The sequence below is a fragment of the Phyllobates terribilis genome, unplaced genomic scaffold, assembly GCF_046119375.1.
Source record: "Phyllobates terribilis strain yellow unplaced genomic scaffold, ASM4611937v1 Scaffold_5__5_contigs__length_657084704, whole genome shotgun sequence".
Taxonomy (NCBI): domain Eukaryota; kingdom Metazoa; phylum Chordata; class Amphibia; order Anura; family Dendrobatidae; genus Phyllobates; species Phyllobates terribilis.
Window position 1 is genome coordinate 625,127,859 of NW_027362765.1, and position 14,983 is coordinate 625,142,841.

At 42.5% G+C, this 14,983-nt stretch overlaps 1 protein-coding gene across 1 annotated transcript in view; it reads left to right on the top strand.

Annotated features, from left to right (window-relative positions):
- Window positions 1-14,983, top strand: part of LOC141273778 (protein ELYS-like) — a 113,166-nt gene that overhangs the window by 80,703 nt on the left and 17,480 nt on the right. Inside the window, exons 26-30 of the mRNA XM_073686122.1 lie at window positions 5,178-5,279; window positions 5,468-5,669; window positions 5,862-6,062; window positions 6,273-6,654; window positions 12,521-12,690. Coding sequence (XP_073542223.1) covers window positions 5,178-5,279; window positions 5,468-5,669; window positions 5,862-6,062; window positions 6,273-6,654; window positions 12,521-12,690 — 1,057 coding nt within the window. The remainder of the gene's footprint in view (window positions 1-5,177; window positions 5,280-5,467; window positions 5,670-5,861; window positions 6,063-6,272; window positions 6,655-12,520; window positions 12,691-14,983) is intronic.

A 14,983-nucleotide genomic window follows, 5' to 3' on the forward strand; every position in this document is an offset into this window, starting at 1 on the left:
TTGGGGTTGGGATTTTTTTCAAAAGTAAGAAAAAAAGATGACGATATGGCGACTAGTGTTGAGAGCAAGTGCTCGCTACTTGAGTTTGCATCGGGTGCTCTGGTATGCATTGAGTATCGTGGGTATTTGAGTGACATGCTCGAGTCTCTGCCCCATATGCTTCGCGGCCAAAAAACTTTACGGGGATTGCCTGCCATGCACGAGCGATCCCCGCATGTTTTTTTTTTGGGTGTCTAATAACCGTGAAACATGCAGAGCAGGGACTCGAGCATGTCACTCGAGCACACGCTGTACATGGTGCATACCTGAGTACCCGATGCAAACTCAAGTAGCGAGCACTTGCGCTCAAGAATAATGACAACTTATTCAATATGATGACCTAATGTAAACAAATTCTGTGCCGTACCTCTGGATTCAAAATGTTCACTATACACCTTAATAAAATCCTTGAGGGGTATAGTTTCCAAAATGGGGACACTTGTGGGGGAGCTCCACTGTTTTGGCACATCACGGGCTCTCCAAACGCGACATGGTGTCCGCTAACAAATTGAATGGAAAATCGGCTCAAATTGTTAGCGGACGCCATGTTGCGTTTGGAGAGCCCCTGTGTGCCCAAACATTGGAGCTCCCCCACAAGTGACCCCATTTTGGAAACTAGACCCCCCAAGGCACCTATCTAGATGCATAGTGAGCACTTGGAACCCCTAGGTGCTTCACAAATTGATTCGTAAAAATGAAAAAGTGTTTTTTTTTTCATTTTTGCGAATCAATTTGTGAAGCACCTGGGGGTTACAAGTGCTCACTATGCATCTAGAAAGGTGCCTTGGGGGGTCTAGTTTCCAAAATGGGGTCACTTGTGGGGGAGCTCCAAAGTTTGGGCACACAGGGGCTCTCCAAACACAACATGGCGTCCGCTAATTTTTCAAGCAAATTTTATAATCAAAAAGTCAAATGGCGCTCCTTCCCTTCCGAGCCCAGACAGTGTTTTTTCCCCAAATATTGGGTATCTGCGTGCCCAGGGGAAATTGCACAACAAATTTTGGGGTCCATTTTTTTCTTGTTACCCCTGTGAAAATAAAAAAAAATTGGGTCTAAAGTAACATTTTTGTGAAAAAAGTTAAATGTTCATTTTTTTCTTCCACATTCAAAAAAATTCCTGTGAAGCACCTGAAGGGTTAATAAAGTTCTTGAATGTGGTTTTGAGCACCTTGAGGGGTGCAGTTTTTAGAATGGTGTCACTTTTGGGTATTTTCTGTCATAAAGACCTCTCCAAGTGACTTCAAATGTGATGTGGTCCCTAAAAAAATGGTTTTGTAAATTTTGTTGGAAAAATGAGAAATCGCTGGTCAACTTTTAACCCTTATAGCTCCCTAACAAAAAAAAAATTTTGGTTCCAAAATTGTGCTGATGTAAAGTAGACATGTGGGAAATGTTATTTATTAACTCTTTTGTGTGACATATCGCTCTGATTTCAGGGCTTAAAAATTCAAATTTTGAAAATTGCAAAATTTTCAAAATTTTCGCCAAATTTCAGTTTTTTTCACAAATAAACGCAAGTGATATCGAAGAAATTTTTCCACAATCATGAAGTACAATATGTCACGAAAAAACAATCTCAGAATCAGGGGGATCCGTTGAAGCGTTCCAGAGTAATTACCTCATAAAGTGACAGTGGTCAGAATTGTAAAAATTGGCCCGGTCATTAACGTGCAAACCACCCGCGGGGCTTAAGGGGTTAATGAGAAAAAAAATTTACTTTTTAGAATTTACCAAATGGCTGCAATGAAACAGAGTGAAAAATGTAAAGGGGTCTGAATACTTTCCGTACCCACTGTAGATTAATGTTTTTGTAGCTTGCTATGTGCTATGCCAGTCACATCATCCAGAAACAGAGCATATATAGAACAACCAGAATTGCCAGAAACACATGAATCAAAGAATAAGTTGGAATCGCATCTGAATATCATCCTCTGAGAAACAAAACAACGGAAACTCCCTTGATCTGGTCTTTGTACGGCTTTGTTCAATCCCCTACCTAGATAACTCCCCTCTTCCCCTCTCTGATCATAAGTCTCTCCTTCACGCTCACAAATCCTTGCCCACCCCAGCACACTCCTACCTATCACACATTCAGAAATTTACAAGCCATTAACTCTCATAGACTCCCTTCACTCATCACTGTCCCCAATCTCCTCTTTTTCCTGTCCTTATCTGGCTGTAAATCACTACAATGACACTCTCAGAAGCACCCTGGACCAACAAGCGCCCCTCACCCTCAGAACCTCTAAACACAAAGTAAAACAGCCCTGGCTGACACCGCAAACCCGATTTCTCCAGCGATGCTCTAGGAGTGCTGAACGCCTATGGAGGAAAACTCGCACACTAGAAAACTTTATCCACTATGAATTTGTTAAAAACCTATAACTCTTCATGTTGCCAAACAGACATACTTCACCACCCTGATCTCTTCACTATCCAACAACCCAAAAAAACTCTTCGACACCTTTCACTCCCTCCTCAGTCCTAAAGTGCTGGCCCCTATCACAGACATTTGTGCTGACGACCTGGCCTCCTACTTCGCAGAGAACATTCATCAGGAAATCAGCTCCCAGCCACCATGTTCCGTGACTCCCATCCCTCCCCACATCTCCTCTGGATCACTCTCCACATTTGACCCAGTCACAGAAGAAGTAGTCTCCAGGCTCCTCTCTTCTTCTCATGCCAGTCCATGCACCCTATTCTCTCTCGCCTACTCCAGTCTCTCTCTTCAGTCATCACTACTCGCCTAACTAAAATCTTCAACCTCTCCCTCTCATCTGGTAACTTCCCCTTCTCCTTCAAACATGTCATCATTACTCCATTATTAAAAGAGCCCTCTCTTGACCCTTCCTGCACAAACTACTACAGACCAGTCTCCAATCTCCCCTTTATCTCTAAACTCTTGGAGCGCCTGGTCTACTCCCGCCTTACCCTTTACCTCTCCATTCACTCTCTTCTAGACCCATCACAGACCGGCTTCTGCCCTCTACATTCTACAGAAACTGCACTCCTCAAAGTAACCAATGAACCTTCTGACAGCAAAACGTAACGGTGACTACTCTCTGCTCATTCTTCTTGACTTTTCTGCAGCTTTCGACACCGTTGACCACCACCTCCTCTCTATGCTCCACTGAATTGGCTTAAAAAACACTGCTTTCTCCTGGTTCTCCTCTTATCTATCTGACCGCTCTTTGTGTATCATTCGCTGGCTCCACTTCTCCCCCCCCTTCCTCTTGCTTTTTGGGTTCCTCAGGGTTCAGTCCTTGGCCCACTTCTCTTCTCTCTCTACACTGCCCCAATTGGAAAGACCTTCAGCAAATTTGGCTTTCAGTAACATCTTTATCCTGATGACACACAACTATACACCTCATCCTGTCTGTCCACAGTTTCCAACATCATGTTCGCTCTTTATCTGAAACTCAACCTTTCTAAAACTGAACAACTTCTGCTCCCACCGTTTACTCACCTCCCTAAATCTGACATATCCCTCTCCGTGTGTGGCACCACAATGACGCTGAGCCAGCAGACGCGCTGTCTGGGCGTTGTGTTTGACACCAATCTTTCCTTCACCTTCCATATACAATTTCTTGCCCGGTCTTGTCGCTTGCACCTGAAGAACATCTTTAGAATCCGCCCCTTTCTCTCCTTGGAAACCACAAAAACCCTCACTTTTGCCCTGATCCACTCCCGCCTTGACTTCTGTAATTCTCTATTAATTGGCCCCCCCCTCACTCAACTTTCCCCTCTCCATTCCATCCTTAATGCTGCAGCCAGAGTCATCTATCTGGCTAATCGTTACTCAGATTCTTCCGCTCTATGCCAGTCATTGCACTGGCTGCCTATACATTATAGGATCCAATATAAATTGCTTATTCTCACCCGCAAAGCTCTACACAGTGCAGCACCCCCCTACATCTCCTACCTCATTTCTGTTTATCAGCTTACTCGTTCTCTACGCTCCGCAAGCGACTATCGAGTAACATCCGCACTAATCCATACGTCCTACTCCCGGCTCCAAGACTTCTCCCAAGCTGCACCTATTCTTTGGAATGCTCTACCCCAAGAAATTAGGACGAGCCACAACTTACACAGTTTTAGGTGCTCCCTAAAAACACACCTGTTTAGGGTGGCCTATCGCGTTCCCTAATTGAAGTGTTTTTATATTTTTATAGCCCATTCATTATTTCTCCAAACATAAGTCTCCACCGAACCCAAAAGCTCTACAGATTCTGGCTGGTGACGAGCCCATGCAGCCTTTATCTATCGCTCATCCCCTCAAGATGGCTGGACGATTATTGTAAATAAGCCACTGTACTTTGTGTCACCCCCCACCTCATTGTAGATTGTAAGCTCTTACGAGCAGGGTCATTATTATTTTTGCTTTAATTATTGTATTATCTTTAGCTATGTTACTTATGACTGTTGTGTGTGAACCTCTGAATTGTAAAGCGCTGCAGAATAGGTTGGCGCTATAGAAGTAAAGATTATTATTATTTTACTAGATTGCAGGACTGAGAGAAAAGACATAGCACAAGGTCTGTGGCAACAGCGCTGAGGAATGGCATAACTTTCAGTGCGTAGAGCGCAAAGTGTTATCTGCTGCTTTATCTAGAAAGCTGATAATGTGGGCCGCGCCATGTTTAAGGCGTGTGACCTCTAATGACATGTGACGTTGCGCTCCAGCACAACACGTGTCGCCTTAATGGAGCATTAGGTGGAGATCATGTGACCAGAGGTGACACATCACTATGTCTCAAGTGGTCACTTAAGAAGATGCCCCCTGCAGTGAGATCCTCCCATAGGAGAGAATGGAGAATATTTTCCTGTGTGTATGTGGATATGTCGAATGAGTTGTGTAGGGGAAGCAATGAAAAGATAGAATGCCAAGGTAAAATAAAGCCGAGAAAATACCAGAAGGTAAAAGAAAGGGAGTAGAAAAATAAAGTAAAGCGGAAATAAAATAAGGAAATAATAATAAAATAGAAATAGAAAAAAAAGATTTTTTCCTTTTGTGCAGCACCATTCTGGGACCATTTAATAGTGGGTTGTCCATTTATGAAAAAACTCTTTAATTACTTTTCCATTCCATAACCCTATTAGAGATGGAAATATCTGAATGTGATTTTTCTGCTCTTCAGTTTGACAGATGAAAGCCCAAGTCCAGTTTCTCAAGATGCCAAAATGGAAATACATGATGCTTTTGTTGGTAAACCAATATTGAAAACTAGAAGAGACTCCAGGTTAGTGGTACATTTTTTTTCCATGCTGCTGCCTACTGTGCTTTTGGATTGGTTTGTACACACAGAAGGGCTCCCCGTCCGTAATCAGTTATGTTCCTGTGTGGACCAACCTTGTTAATTGTTATAGCATTTTTTTATCATGTGTAATTGTGATGCCTTTTATAAACCTAGTTGTTTGTATGTTACAGGCTGTTGGACTCTCCCGTCCACCCTGTCCTGGCAGAACCCTCCTTTGGCACAGATTTTGCAAATGTCCGTTACAAAACACCTTGCAGATCTTTCCTGCTGACTTCCAGCCCTGTCCAATCAAGTCTTCTCAAATCTACACCGATAAAAAACCTTTCCAAAGCATCGGAGTTTAGCTTGCTGCAGACACCTCTGGTGGTAAAGGTAAGGGTTCAGCATCATACATTTTTAGTTTGTTTAGCAAAGGATTGAGATGCATCGCATAATAGCTTTATGCTCTACTCCATTAATTACTTGGGCTTTGAGTCCTAACATTTGTTCTACGGTCTGTTCATTTGTTGATGCTGCTCATCAAATCTTATTGTAGTAACGTTTTTTTTGTGCGTTTCTCTCTAGAAGGCAAAAGCCTTGATGGCAAGCACAAGGGCTTCTGACTATATTGCACGCACTCGCCAATCTGTTCTGAGGTCCAGTACACACACAACTCCTTTGGCCTCTCCTTCAGTTTCCCCTGGAAGATCAATTGCACCTCCTTTACGGTCCAGAGAACTAAAAATCTCTTTTATGGAGCAAATTAGCAAGAAATTTAGTAAAGGGGTAAGTCTCGCATTATGCATAGTGGTCTGATTTGATGTGGGCATGCTTAACGTAAGTATATTACACTGTTTTTAACATTTATGAATTGAGCACCTTTTTATGTCATGTTAAAAAAAAAAATTGTGTTCGTTAACACCTTAAATAGTTTTCCTCTAGTTCTTTTTTTGTCGCATCATTTTTTTTTAATACTAAGCAATATTTTACTAACAGATTTTGTCAACTGAGCAAGAAGAGCCCAGAATTTCTCCTGTTCTGAAGTCTGGTCGAGACACTATGTGGGCAGAAAGAGTGGCTATGCTTACCGAAAATGATGCCAATACAGACAATGATGAAATGGATGAATCTTCATCTGGAATTCAAGATGGAAGCCCAAGCAAAATGGAGGCTAGCAAAGACGCAAGCCATGTGTCTGCAAGGTCTAACCAGACAACACTAGAGTATCATGATGCTCCAACACCTGAGGACAAGGTGGTTTCAACAACTGTGAATTCTTCAGGTAGTGAACAGCAGCCACATGCTGAGCTGGACCGTGTGCTAGTAACTGGAGATGTCCACCACCCAATTGTGGAAGCCCTGGAGACACCAGAGAAAGGTATGTCACATCCATGATGTCCTGTGTGTGCTCATGTTTGATTGCAGGTAGAGCAGCGCATAAAATACTCACACACCATTGTATAGAGGCGGCAGAGATTGACATGTGGCTTTGGAGGAAATCTTTACCATAATTAGCAATGTAATTATATCTCCTCTGCTACATTTATGCCTATGAGGTTGTTCATATCAAGGTGTGAGACCCGCAGATAACCTGTGCATTATGGTCTGCGCTCAGACCAAGTTTCAAGAACCTCTGCATGAGCATTAAATAAGACTAAGAATTAATTTAGAGTCCCCCTCTTTTTTTTTTTTTTGTGCACAAAAAAAGCCAGACTACATCAGTTTGTTTCAATTCTCATCCATTTAGAGCACATGGATCCGAGGGTTCGCTTTTATTTTGTATGGATCCATTTAGGGGACGAATTTGATGTACAAATTAGATCAGAAGCAGACATGTTTCTATTCGTATATTTGTCTTCAATTTTTTTTGCAGGCAATCGGTCCACAAAAAAATTGATGTCAGCATGCTCATCGACTACAATGGGTGTTATGTATACTCACGGTCAGAGCGGCTGCGTCACTAGACGAGGCGCGGCCTCGCTGCATACAAGTGTATGAAGCAAGGCTGCGCCCACTGGACAGCTGCGTCACTAGACGAGGCGCGGCTTCGCTCCATACAAGTGTATGAGCTGCGTCACTAGACGAGGCACGGCCTCGCTCCATACAAGTGTATGAAGCAAGGCTGCGCCCACTGGACAGCTGCATCACTAGACGAGGCGCGGCCTCGCTCCATACAAGTGTATGAAGCAAGGCTGCGCCCATTGGACGGCTGCGTCACTAGACGAGGCGCGGCCTCGCTCCATACAAGTGTATGAAGCAAGGCTGCGCCCACTGGACAGCTGCGTCACCAGACGAGGCGCGGCTTCGCTCCATACAAGTGTATGAAGCAAGGCTGCACCCATTGGAAGACTGCGTCACTAGACGAGGCGCGGCCTCGCTCCATACAAGTGTATGAAGCAAGGCTGCGCCCACTGGACAGCTGCGTCACTAGACGAGGCGCGGCTTCGCTCCATACAAGTGTATGAAGCAAGGCTGCGCCCACTGGACAGCTGCGTCACTAGACGAGGCGCGGCTTCGCTCCATACAAGTGTATGAAGCAAGGCTGCGCCCACTGGACAGCTGCGTCACTAGACGAGGCGCGGCCTCGCTCCATACAAGTGTATGAAGCAAGGCTGTGCCCACTGGACAGCTGCGTCACTAGACGAGGCGCGGCTTCCCTCCATACAAGTGTATGAAGCAAGGCTGCACCCACTGGACAGCTGCGTCACTAGACGAGGCGCGGCTTCGCTCCATACAAGTGTATGAAGCAAGGCTGCACCCACTGGAAGACTGCGTCACTAGATGTATGGAGCTGAATAAATATGGAGTATGGAGTAAGTATGGAGCTGAAGAATAAAGCTGCCTTATCAATTTTACCACACCCGGAGTAGAATAAAAAAATTTTTTTAAAAAAACAATTCCTGAATTGTTTTTTCTTTATTCTGCCTCCCAAAAGCTGGAATAGAAAGCGATCAAAAAATGTCACGTGCCTGAAAATGGTACCAATAAAAAACATCAACTCATCCCGCAAAAAGCAAGCAGTCACATGACTGCCGACCAAAATATGGAAAAATTATAGCTCTCAAAATATGGCGATGCAAAAACTAGATTTTACAAAATATGTGTCTTTTAGTGTGTGACAGCTCTCAATCATAAAAACCCGATATGATTCTGGTATCTCTGTAGTCGCACCGACCCGAAAAATAAAGTCGTCTAATCACTTATACCGCACTAGGAACGGCGTGAAAAATAAACGCTGGGGTTGGGGTTGAGGTTAGGGTTGTGCTAATGTTAGGGTTGGTTTTTTTTTTTTCAAAAGAAAAAAAAAAATGACGATATGGCAACTAGTGTTGAACGCAAGTGGTCGCTACTTGAGTTTGCATTGGGTGCTCGGGTATGCATTGAGTATCGCGGGTGCTCGAGTCTCCGCCCCACATACTTCGTGGCCAAAAAAACCTTGTGGGTATTGCCTGCCATGCACGAGCGATCCCAGCATGTTTTTTTGGGGGTGTCTAATAACCGTGAAACATGCGGGCAGGGACTCGAGCATTTCACTTGAGCACCCGTGATACATGGTGCATACCCGAGTACCCGATGCAAACTCAAGCAGCGAGCACTTGCGCTCAAGACTAATGACAACTTATTCAATATGATGACCTAATGTCATCAAATTCTGTCTCGTACCTCTGGGTTCAAAATGTTCACTATACCCCTTGATAAAATCCTTGAGGAGTGTAGTTTCCCAAATGGGGGGTTTCAACTATTTAGGCACATCAGGGGCTCTCCAATCGCGACATGGGGTCCGCTCTCGATTCCAGCCGATTTTGCGTTCAAAAAGTCACACAGTGCTCCTTCCCTTCTGAACTCTGCCGTGCGCCCAAACACTGTATTTTCCACACATATGGGGTATTGGCGTACTCAGGAGAAATTGCACAAAAGTTTTTGGGGTCCATTTTCTCCTCTTACCCTTGTGAAAATAAAAAAATTGGGGCTAAAACATCCTTTTTGTGGAAAAAGTTAGATTTTTTTTATTTTCATGGCTCCATGTTATAAACTTCTGTAAAGGACTTGGGGGTTCAAGGTGCTCACCACACATCTAGATAAGTTCCCTGAGGGGTCTAGTTTCCAAAATGGTGTCACTTGTGGGGGGTTTCCACTATTTAGGCACATCAGGGGCACATCCGCTAATTATTCAAGTAAATTTTACAATCAAAAAGTCAAATGGCGCTCCTTCCCTTCCGAACCCTGCCGCGCGCCCAAACGGTGGTTTTCCCCCACATATGGGGTATCTGCTAACTCAGGAGAAATTGCACAACAAACTGCATAGTGCAATTTCTTCTGTTACCCTTATGAAAATGCAAAAATTGGGGCTGAAAAACATTTTTGTGGGAAAAATGTGAAAATTTTATTTTTACGGCTCAATGTTATAAACTTCTGTGAAGCACCTGGGGGTTCAAGGTGCTCACCACACATCTAGATAAGTTCCCTGAGGGGTCTAGTTTCCAAAATGGTGTCACTTGTGGGGGGTTTCCACTGTTTAGGCACATCAGGGGCTCTCCAAATGCAACATGGCATCCACTAATTATTCAAGCAAATTTTACATTCAAAAAGTCAAATGGCGCTCCTTCCCTTCCGAACCCTGCCGTGCGCCCAAACAGTGGTTTTCCCCCACATATGGGGTATCTGCTTACTCAGGAGAAACTGCACAACAAATTTTGGGGTCCATTTTTTCCTGTTACCCCTGCGAAAATAAAAAAAATTGAGTCTAAAGTAACATTTTTGTGAAAAAAGTTAAATGTTAATTTTTTTTCAACCACATTCCAAAAATTCCTGTGAAGCACCTGAAGGGTTAATAAAGTTCTTGAATGTGGTTTTGAGCACCTTGAGGGGTGCAGTTTTTAGAATGCTGTCACTTTTGGGTATTATCTGTCATAAAGACCCCTCAAAGTGACTTTAAATATGATGTGGTCCCTAAAAAAATGGTTTTGTCAATTTTGTTGGAAAAATGAGAAATCGCTGGTCAACTTTTACCCCTTATAGCTCCCCAATAAAAAAAATGTTGGTTCCAAAATTGTGCTGATGTAAAGTAGACATGTGGGAAATGTTATTTATTAACTATTTTGTGTGACATATCGCTCTGATTTAAGGGCATAAAAATTCAAATTTTGAAAACTGCTAAATTTTCAAAATTTTTGCCAAATTTCCATTTTTTTCACAAATAAACGCAAGTGATATCGAAGAAATTTTACCACGATCATGAAGTACAATGTCACGAAAAAACAATCTCAGAATCAGTGGGATCCGTTGACGCGTTCCAGAGTAATTACGTCATAAAGTGACAGTGGTCAGAATTGTAAAAATTGGCCTGGTGATTAATGTGCAAACCACCTTGGGTTGTAAAGGGGTTAAAGCCCTATTCACACTTTGCAGAGGAATGGTGTTGATTTGAGGACAGTCTTTGAGTAATGAAATGCACAGCATGTCCATTTTGTTGCCGATACTAAGCAGATATGCTGGGTCCTCTGTAAAATCAGCCTGTCAATACAATGTGCAAAGTGTGGCTGTGCATGATAAGACCATGTCATTTTCCCTTACACTTGCCATTTCTTGAATGCATGTGATCATATGCGAGCTGACCCTCAAAGAACACTAAAGCAAACCATTAGGGATATCCTGAATGGCTCGTCTGTCATGGTTGCACTGTAAAGATGGTCGTTTTAGAAGATTGATCAGCAATTTGTATTTATAAAATATGATGCATTCTCTGCTGTTATCTGTGGCCTAGTGTCAGCATAAATTTATGCGATGCAGAACTGGCATCGAAACACTTTTCAACTACAGCCAGCACCCAACAACATCCCCTCAAAAAATCCAAAACTTACTTGCATTTTTCTTAAGATATCTGCATTCAATCTTCATCTGTCATAAAAAGGCATCAAAATGGAGTTTAATCTTAATGGGCTTTTCCAGCCATCTAGAACCTGAAGCGTATGGCCTATTTTATCTACAACTATCTATGCAGTGCAAACTCGATTCAGGGTTTATGTTCTACAACAGTCTTCCCCAAACTGAAGTGCTCAAGGCCCACCAACAGGTCACGTTTTCAGGATTTCATTAGTATTGCTCAGGTGATAATTACATTACCTGCACAGGCAGTAATTCCATCACCTGTGTAAGGGTATTTGCGCACGATGCGGATTTGAAGCTGAAATTTCCTGAGCGTTTTTGTCTCCCCCTGGCAGATAAATCGCATGCGGATTTTACATGCAGATTTTACTTGCCTTTTTTCCCCTCACCCATGACAGCACACCTTGAGAGGGATCCGCCCCACCAAGGACAGGAAACAATCTGAAATAAAAGGGCGGTACCTCTCCATCGCTTCAGTTGGTCTCCTGTCCTTGATGGGAACCTGTCTGTGGAAGAAAAGAATGCTGTACCTGGGTCTGTTCCGGTGTGGAAGAGCGGGCGCCGGCCTGTGCATCGGGTTCCAGGCTCCAGAAGCGCCGTCCATGGTTCCCTGGGGCCGTGTCTGAGCGTGCGCAGGCGGTGAGCAGGGCTCCGGCTCCCCGCAGACCGCTGCACCTTGGATGGCGCTTCTGAAGCCTGGAACCCGGTGCACAGGCCGGCACCCGCTCTTCCACACCGGAACAGATCCAGGTACAGCATTCTTTTCTTCCACAGACAGGTTCCCATCAAGGACAGGAAACCAACTGAAGCGAGAGAGGTACCTCCCTTTTATTTCAGACAATTTCCTGTCCTTGGTGGGGCGGAACTCTCTCAAGGTGTGCTGTCATGGGTTCAGGATAAACCAGCTACCGGTAAGTAACCTTGGTGTTTTACATGCGTTTTTTACAGCGTTTTTGTACATCAAAAGCTAGTCACATTCACCCAGTCTTAATTAGCATTTCTATTCATGTAAATTATGCGGCTGCTGTGAGCTGGTATTTTTAGCCTGGGAAGGTGCCTGGTCCCTGGCCATTAAATAACATCTCACTGCTGGTTCATTAGCCGCTACGTCCCTCCGATCAGCACTCAGCAGCACTTTGCATGCAGCATATTTTTGTTGCGTCCAAAACGCTGAAAACATGATCTGCTGGTGGGCCTTAAGGACTGGAGTTGGGGAACCCTGTTCTACAAGATTGGAAATGAAAATGGTAAAATGGACAGGGGTATCTGCACTTCTCAGTATTAACAGCTTGTATGTATTTGAATGGCGGCCCTTTTTTGAAAAAAAAATTAAAATTACATATATTTCTTTTCTTCAGCTGTGATTAGTATTCATGATAGTGAAGAAATTGAGAGTACCCATTCTGAAAATCTTTGTCAAGAAAGGAAAGAGCATGAATCTGAGCTGCAAATTATGGAGGAGAATGTTCTACTTGTTGAGGAAATTCCTTCTATCGCACCCCTATTTTCTCACTTTGCGGAGATTCAGGTAATGATAATGGTTACCACAGTTTGCTTCTAAGCTTACTGTAGAAGTGTGAGAAAAAGTTAGGCTTCGATGCATTGTCTATCTTTTTTTTTGTTGTTGTTGTTTTTTATGTAAAATTTGTTTCTTACAGGGTTTTTTTGTTCATTTTTTATTAAAACCATTTTACCTAGAGCTTTCCGTTTGTATTTTTTCCAAACAGGAAAAGGAAAACAAAAACATAAGATATTGACATAGTTACAGTTCAGTTAAAAGCAATCATAATATTTTTTTATATATATATATATATATATATATATAGATGTCAATTAATCAAAAACAACAATAAATCAACAGGAATTGGTATGCACTAGCCCTTTGAGTAGAGAGAATATCCATCTATCTAACAAAGAGCTGATTCTCATTGATTGTTGTGTCATAGGGTCCTAATTTCGATTATTCCTTCCTTTCTCCTTTTTTTCAAGGCCTAAGTGTAAAAGGATGGAGAATAGCAAGGATCTCTTACTCCCGGTTTGCATTCCTACATACTAGTATCTAACCAGGGTCCCTACAGCGACTCGTATATGCATAGCGTTTCTCTTCTGATGCACTACTTTTTTCATAAATATAATATTATTAATTTTATTCTTAAATTCTGTTAAGGTTGGAGGGTTTGGATCTAGCCAATGATATGGCAGCAGTTTACGTGCCTGAAAGAGAATCCTTGAGATGCACAGTGTTTGTTGCTTCCCATTCATTATTTATATTGCACATTTTAAAGCCATCTATGCTTAGTTTTGTCTTTTGTTTTTTACAATGTGTGTGTGGTTTTCTTTATACTGATGTTTTAGTCCTCATTTGTGACTTCTCGAAATGCCAGTTTTTGTGTAATGTATTCATGTACCCCTAGCAGAGAACAAAATGTATATAGCTTTATTTTGTGCAGTTGAAGACTAACATGCAACATTTCTTTTTAAGATTGTGACTTTTGGCTCTAAAAAGTGACTTTAAAAAACCTGCAAATGATGAATTGGAGCCTTAGAATTTTAAAGGCAATCTGTCACTCAAATGATACTGCCCCAAACCATTGGAAATGTGAATCGAATCTTGGCTGCATGATTACAGCCAGGTATGTCATTCTTTTAAACACAATGGTGTTTGAGAGAACAATTAGTTTGAAGAGCCAGTCAGGGACCATAAGGAGAGACCTGACTAGTACGACGCCATGCCCCAGCCGACTTCTCCTTGCGCTGCTCTCGTCGATTGAACTTTCCCATCTGTGTGCCTTTCAATCAACTAAACCAGTAGGAGGAGAAGCCGGCTCTGAAATGTCAGAGCAGTTACTGGAAGAACATACCTGACTGCAATCATAGAGCCCGATTCACTGGTGACCGCTTCCCTTTAAACACTATAATATTTAAATAAAATCAAACCTTACCGCTGTGGTTTAACCTACAACGACCTTGTATTCATATAATGCTAGCTTTCTGGTGTGCAGTGCTGGTTGTCATAAGTGTATCTACAAGAGTTTCCATTATTATAGTGTTCTTATGTTGTATTGTGTTACTGATATTAGCTGCTATTTTCTGTTACCTAGCACCACACCTTTATTCCTTTACTCTGATTGCAGACCATTATTTTTTCTCTTGCTTGCCTCTGTTCTTCTGCTGTAGCCCCATTTGTTTGCAGATCTAATGACATAATTTTGATTGAATTGGCAACAGGACAGTTTTCACCCGTCAGTATGGGGACTGTCCAACTGGCCTCAGTAGTGTGATCCCGTGAAATCGTTATCGTGAGATTATTTTATCTGTACCTGGAGCTTTTGATTCTCCTTGGTGGCATCCAAATCTTCTATGTCTTCTGCTAAATTGCTTTGGTCTGATGTCCTAAGAGGACACAAAATAGTCTAAATGTCAAAATATTACTCTGCTGGCGCTGCTATGATGATTGTCAGCGTCTTTTTCATGCTTCTTTGACACTCTGCACTACATTCATCAGACAAATGAATGAGTAATATTAACAGAGGTGCAAACAAAAAAATGCTTTGCAATCAGGGGACATAAAGGTATGGTTTTACTTTTTTTGTAGCCAAGACCAATATTCTGTTACGCCTCTGTATTGCATGAATAATTTCATATACTTGTTGACTTTGAATTATATTTCCACTTATAAGGAAGAGCAAGTAGTCATCTAGACAACCGGATGACACCAAGTTCCTCTCCTGCAGACAGCAAAGCAAAATGACAGCTAACTTGTCTTTTCTTTTACTTATCAACTGTCACTATGTGTTATAAACACTATAAGTTGTTTTTTT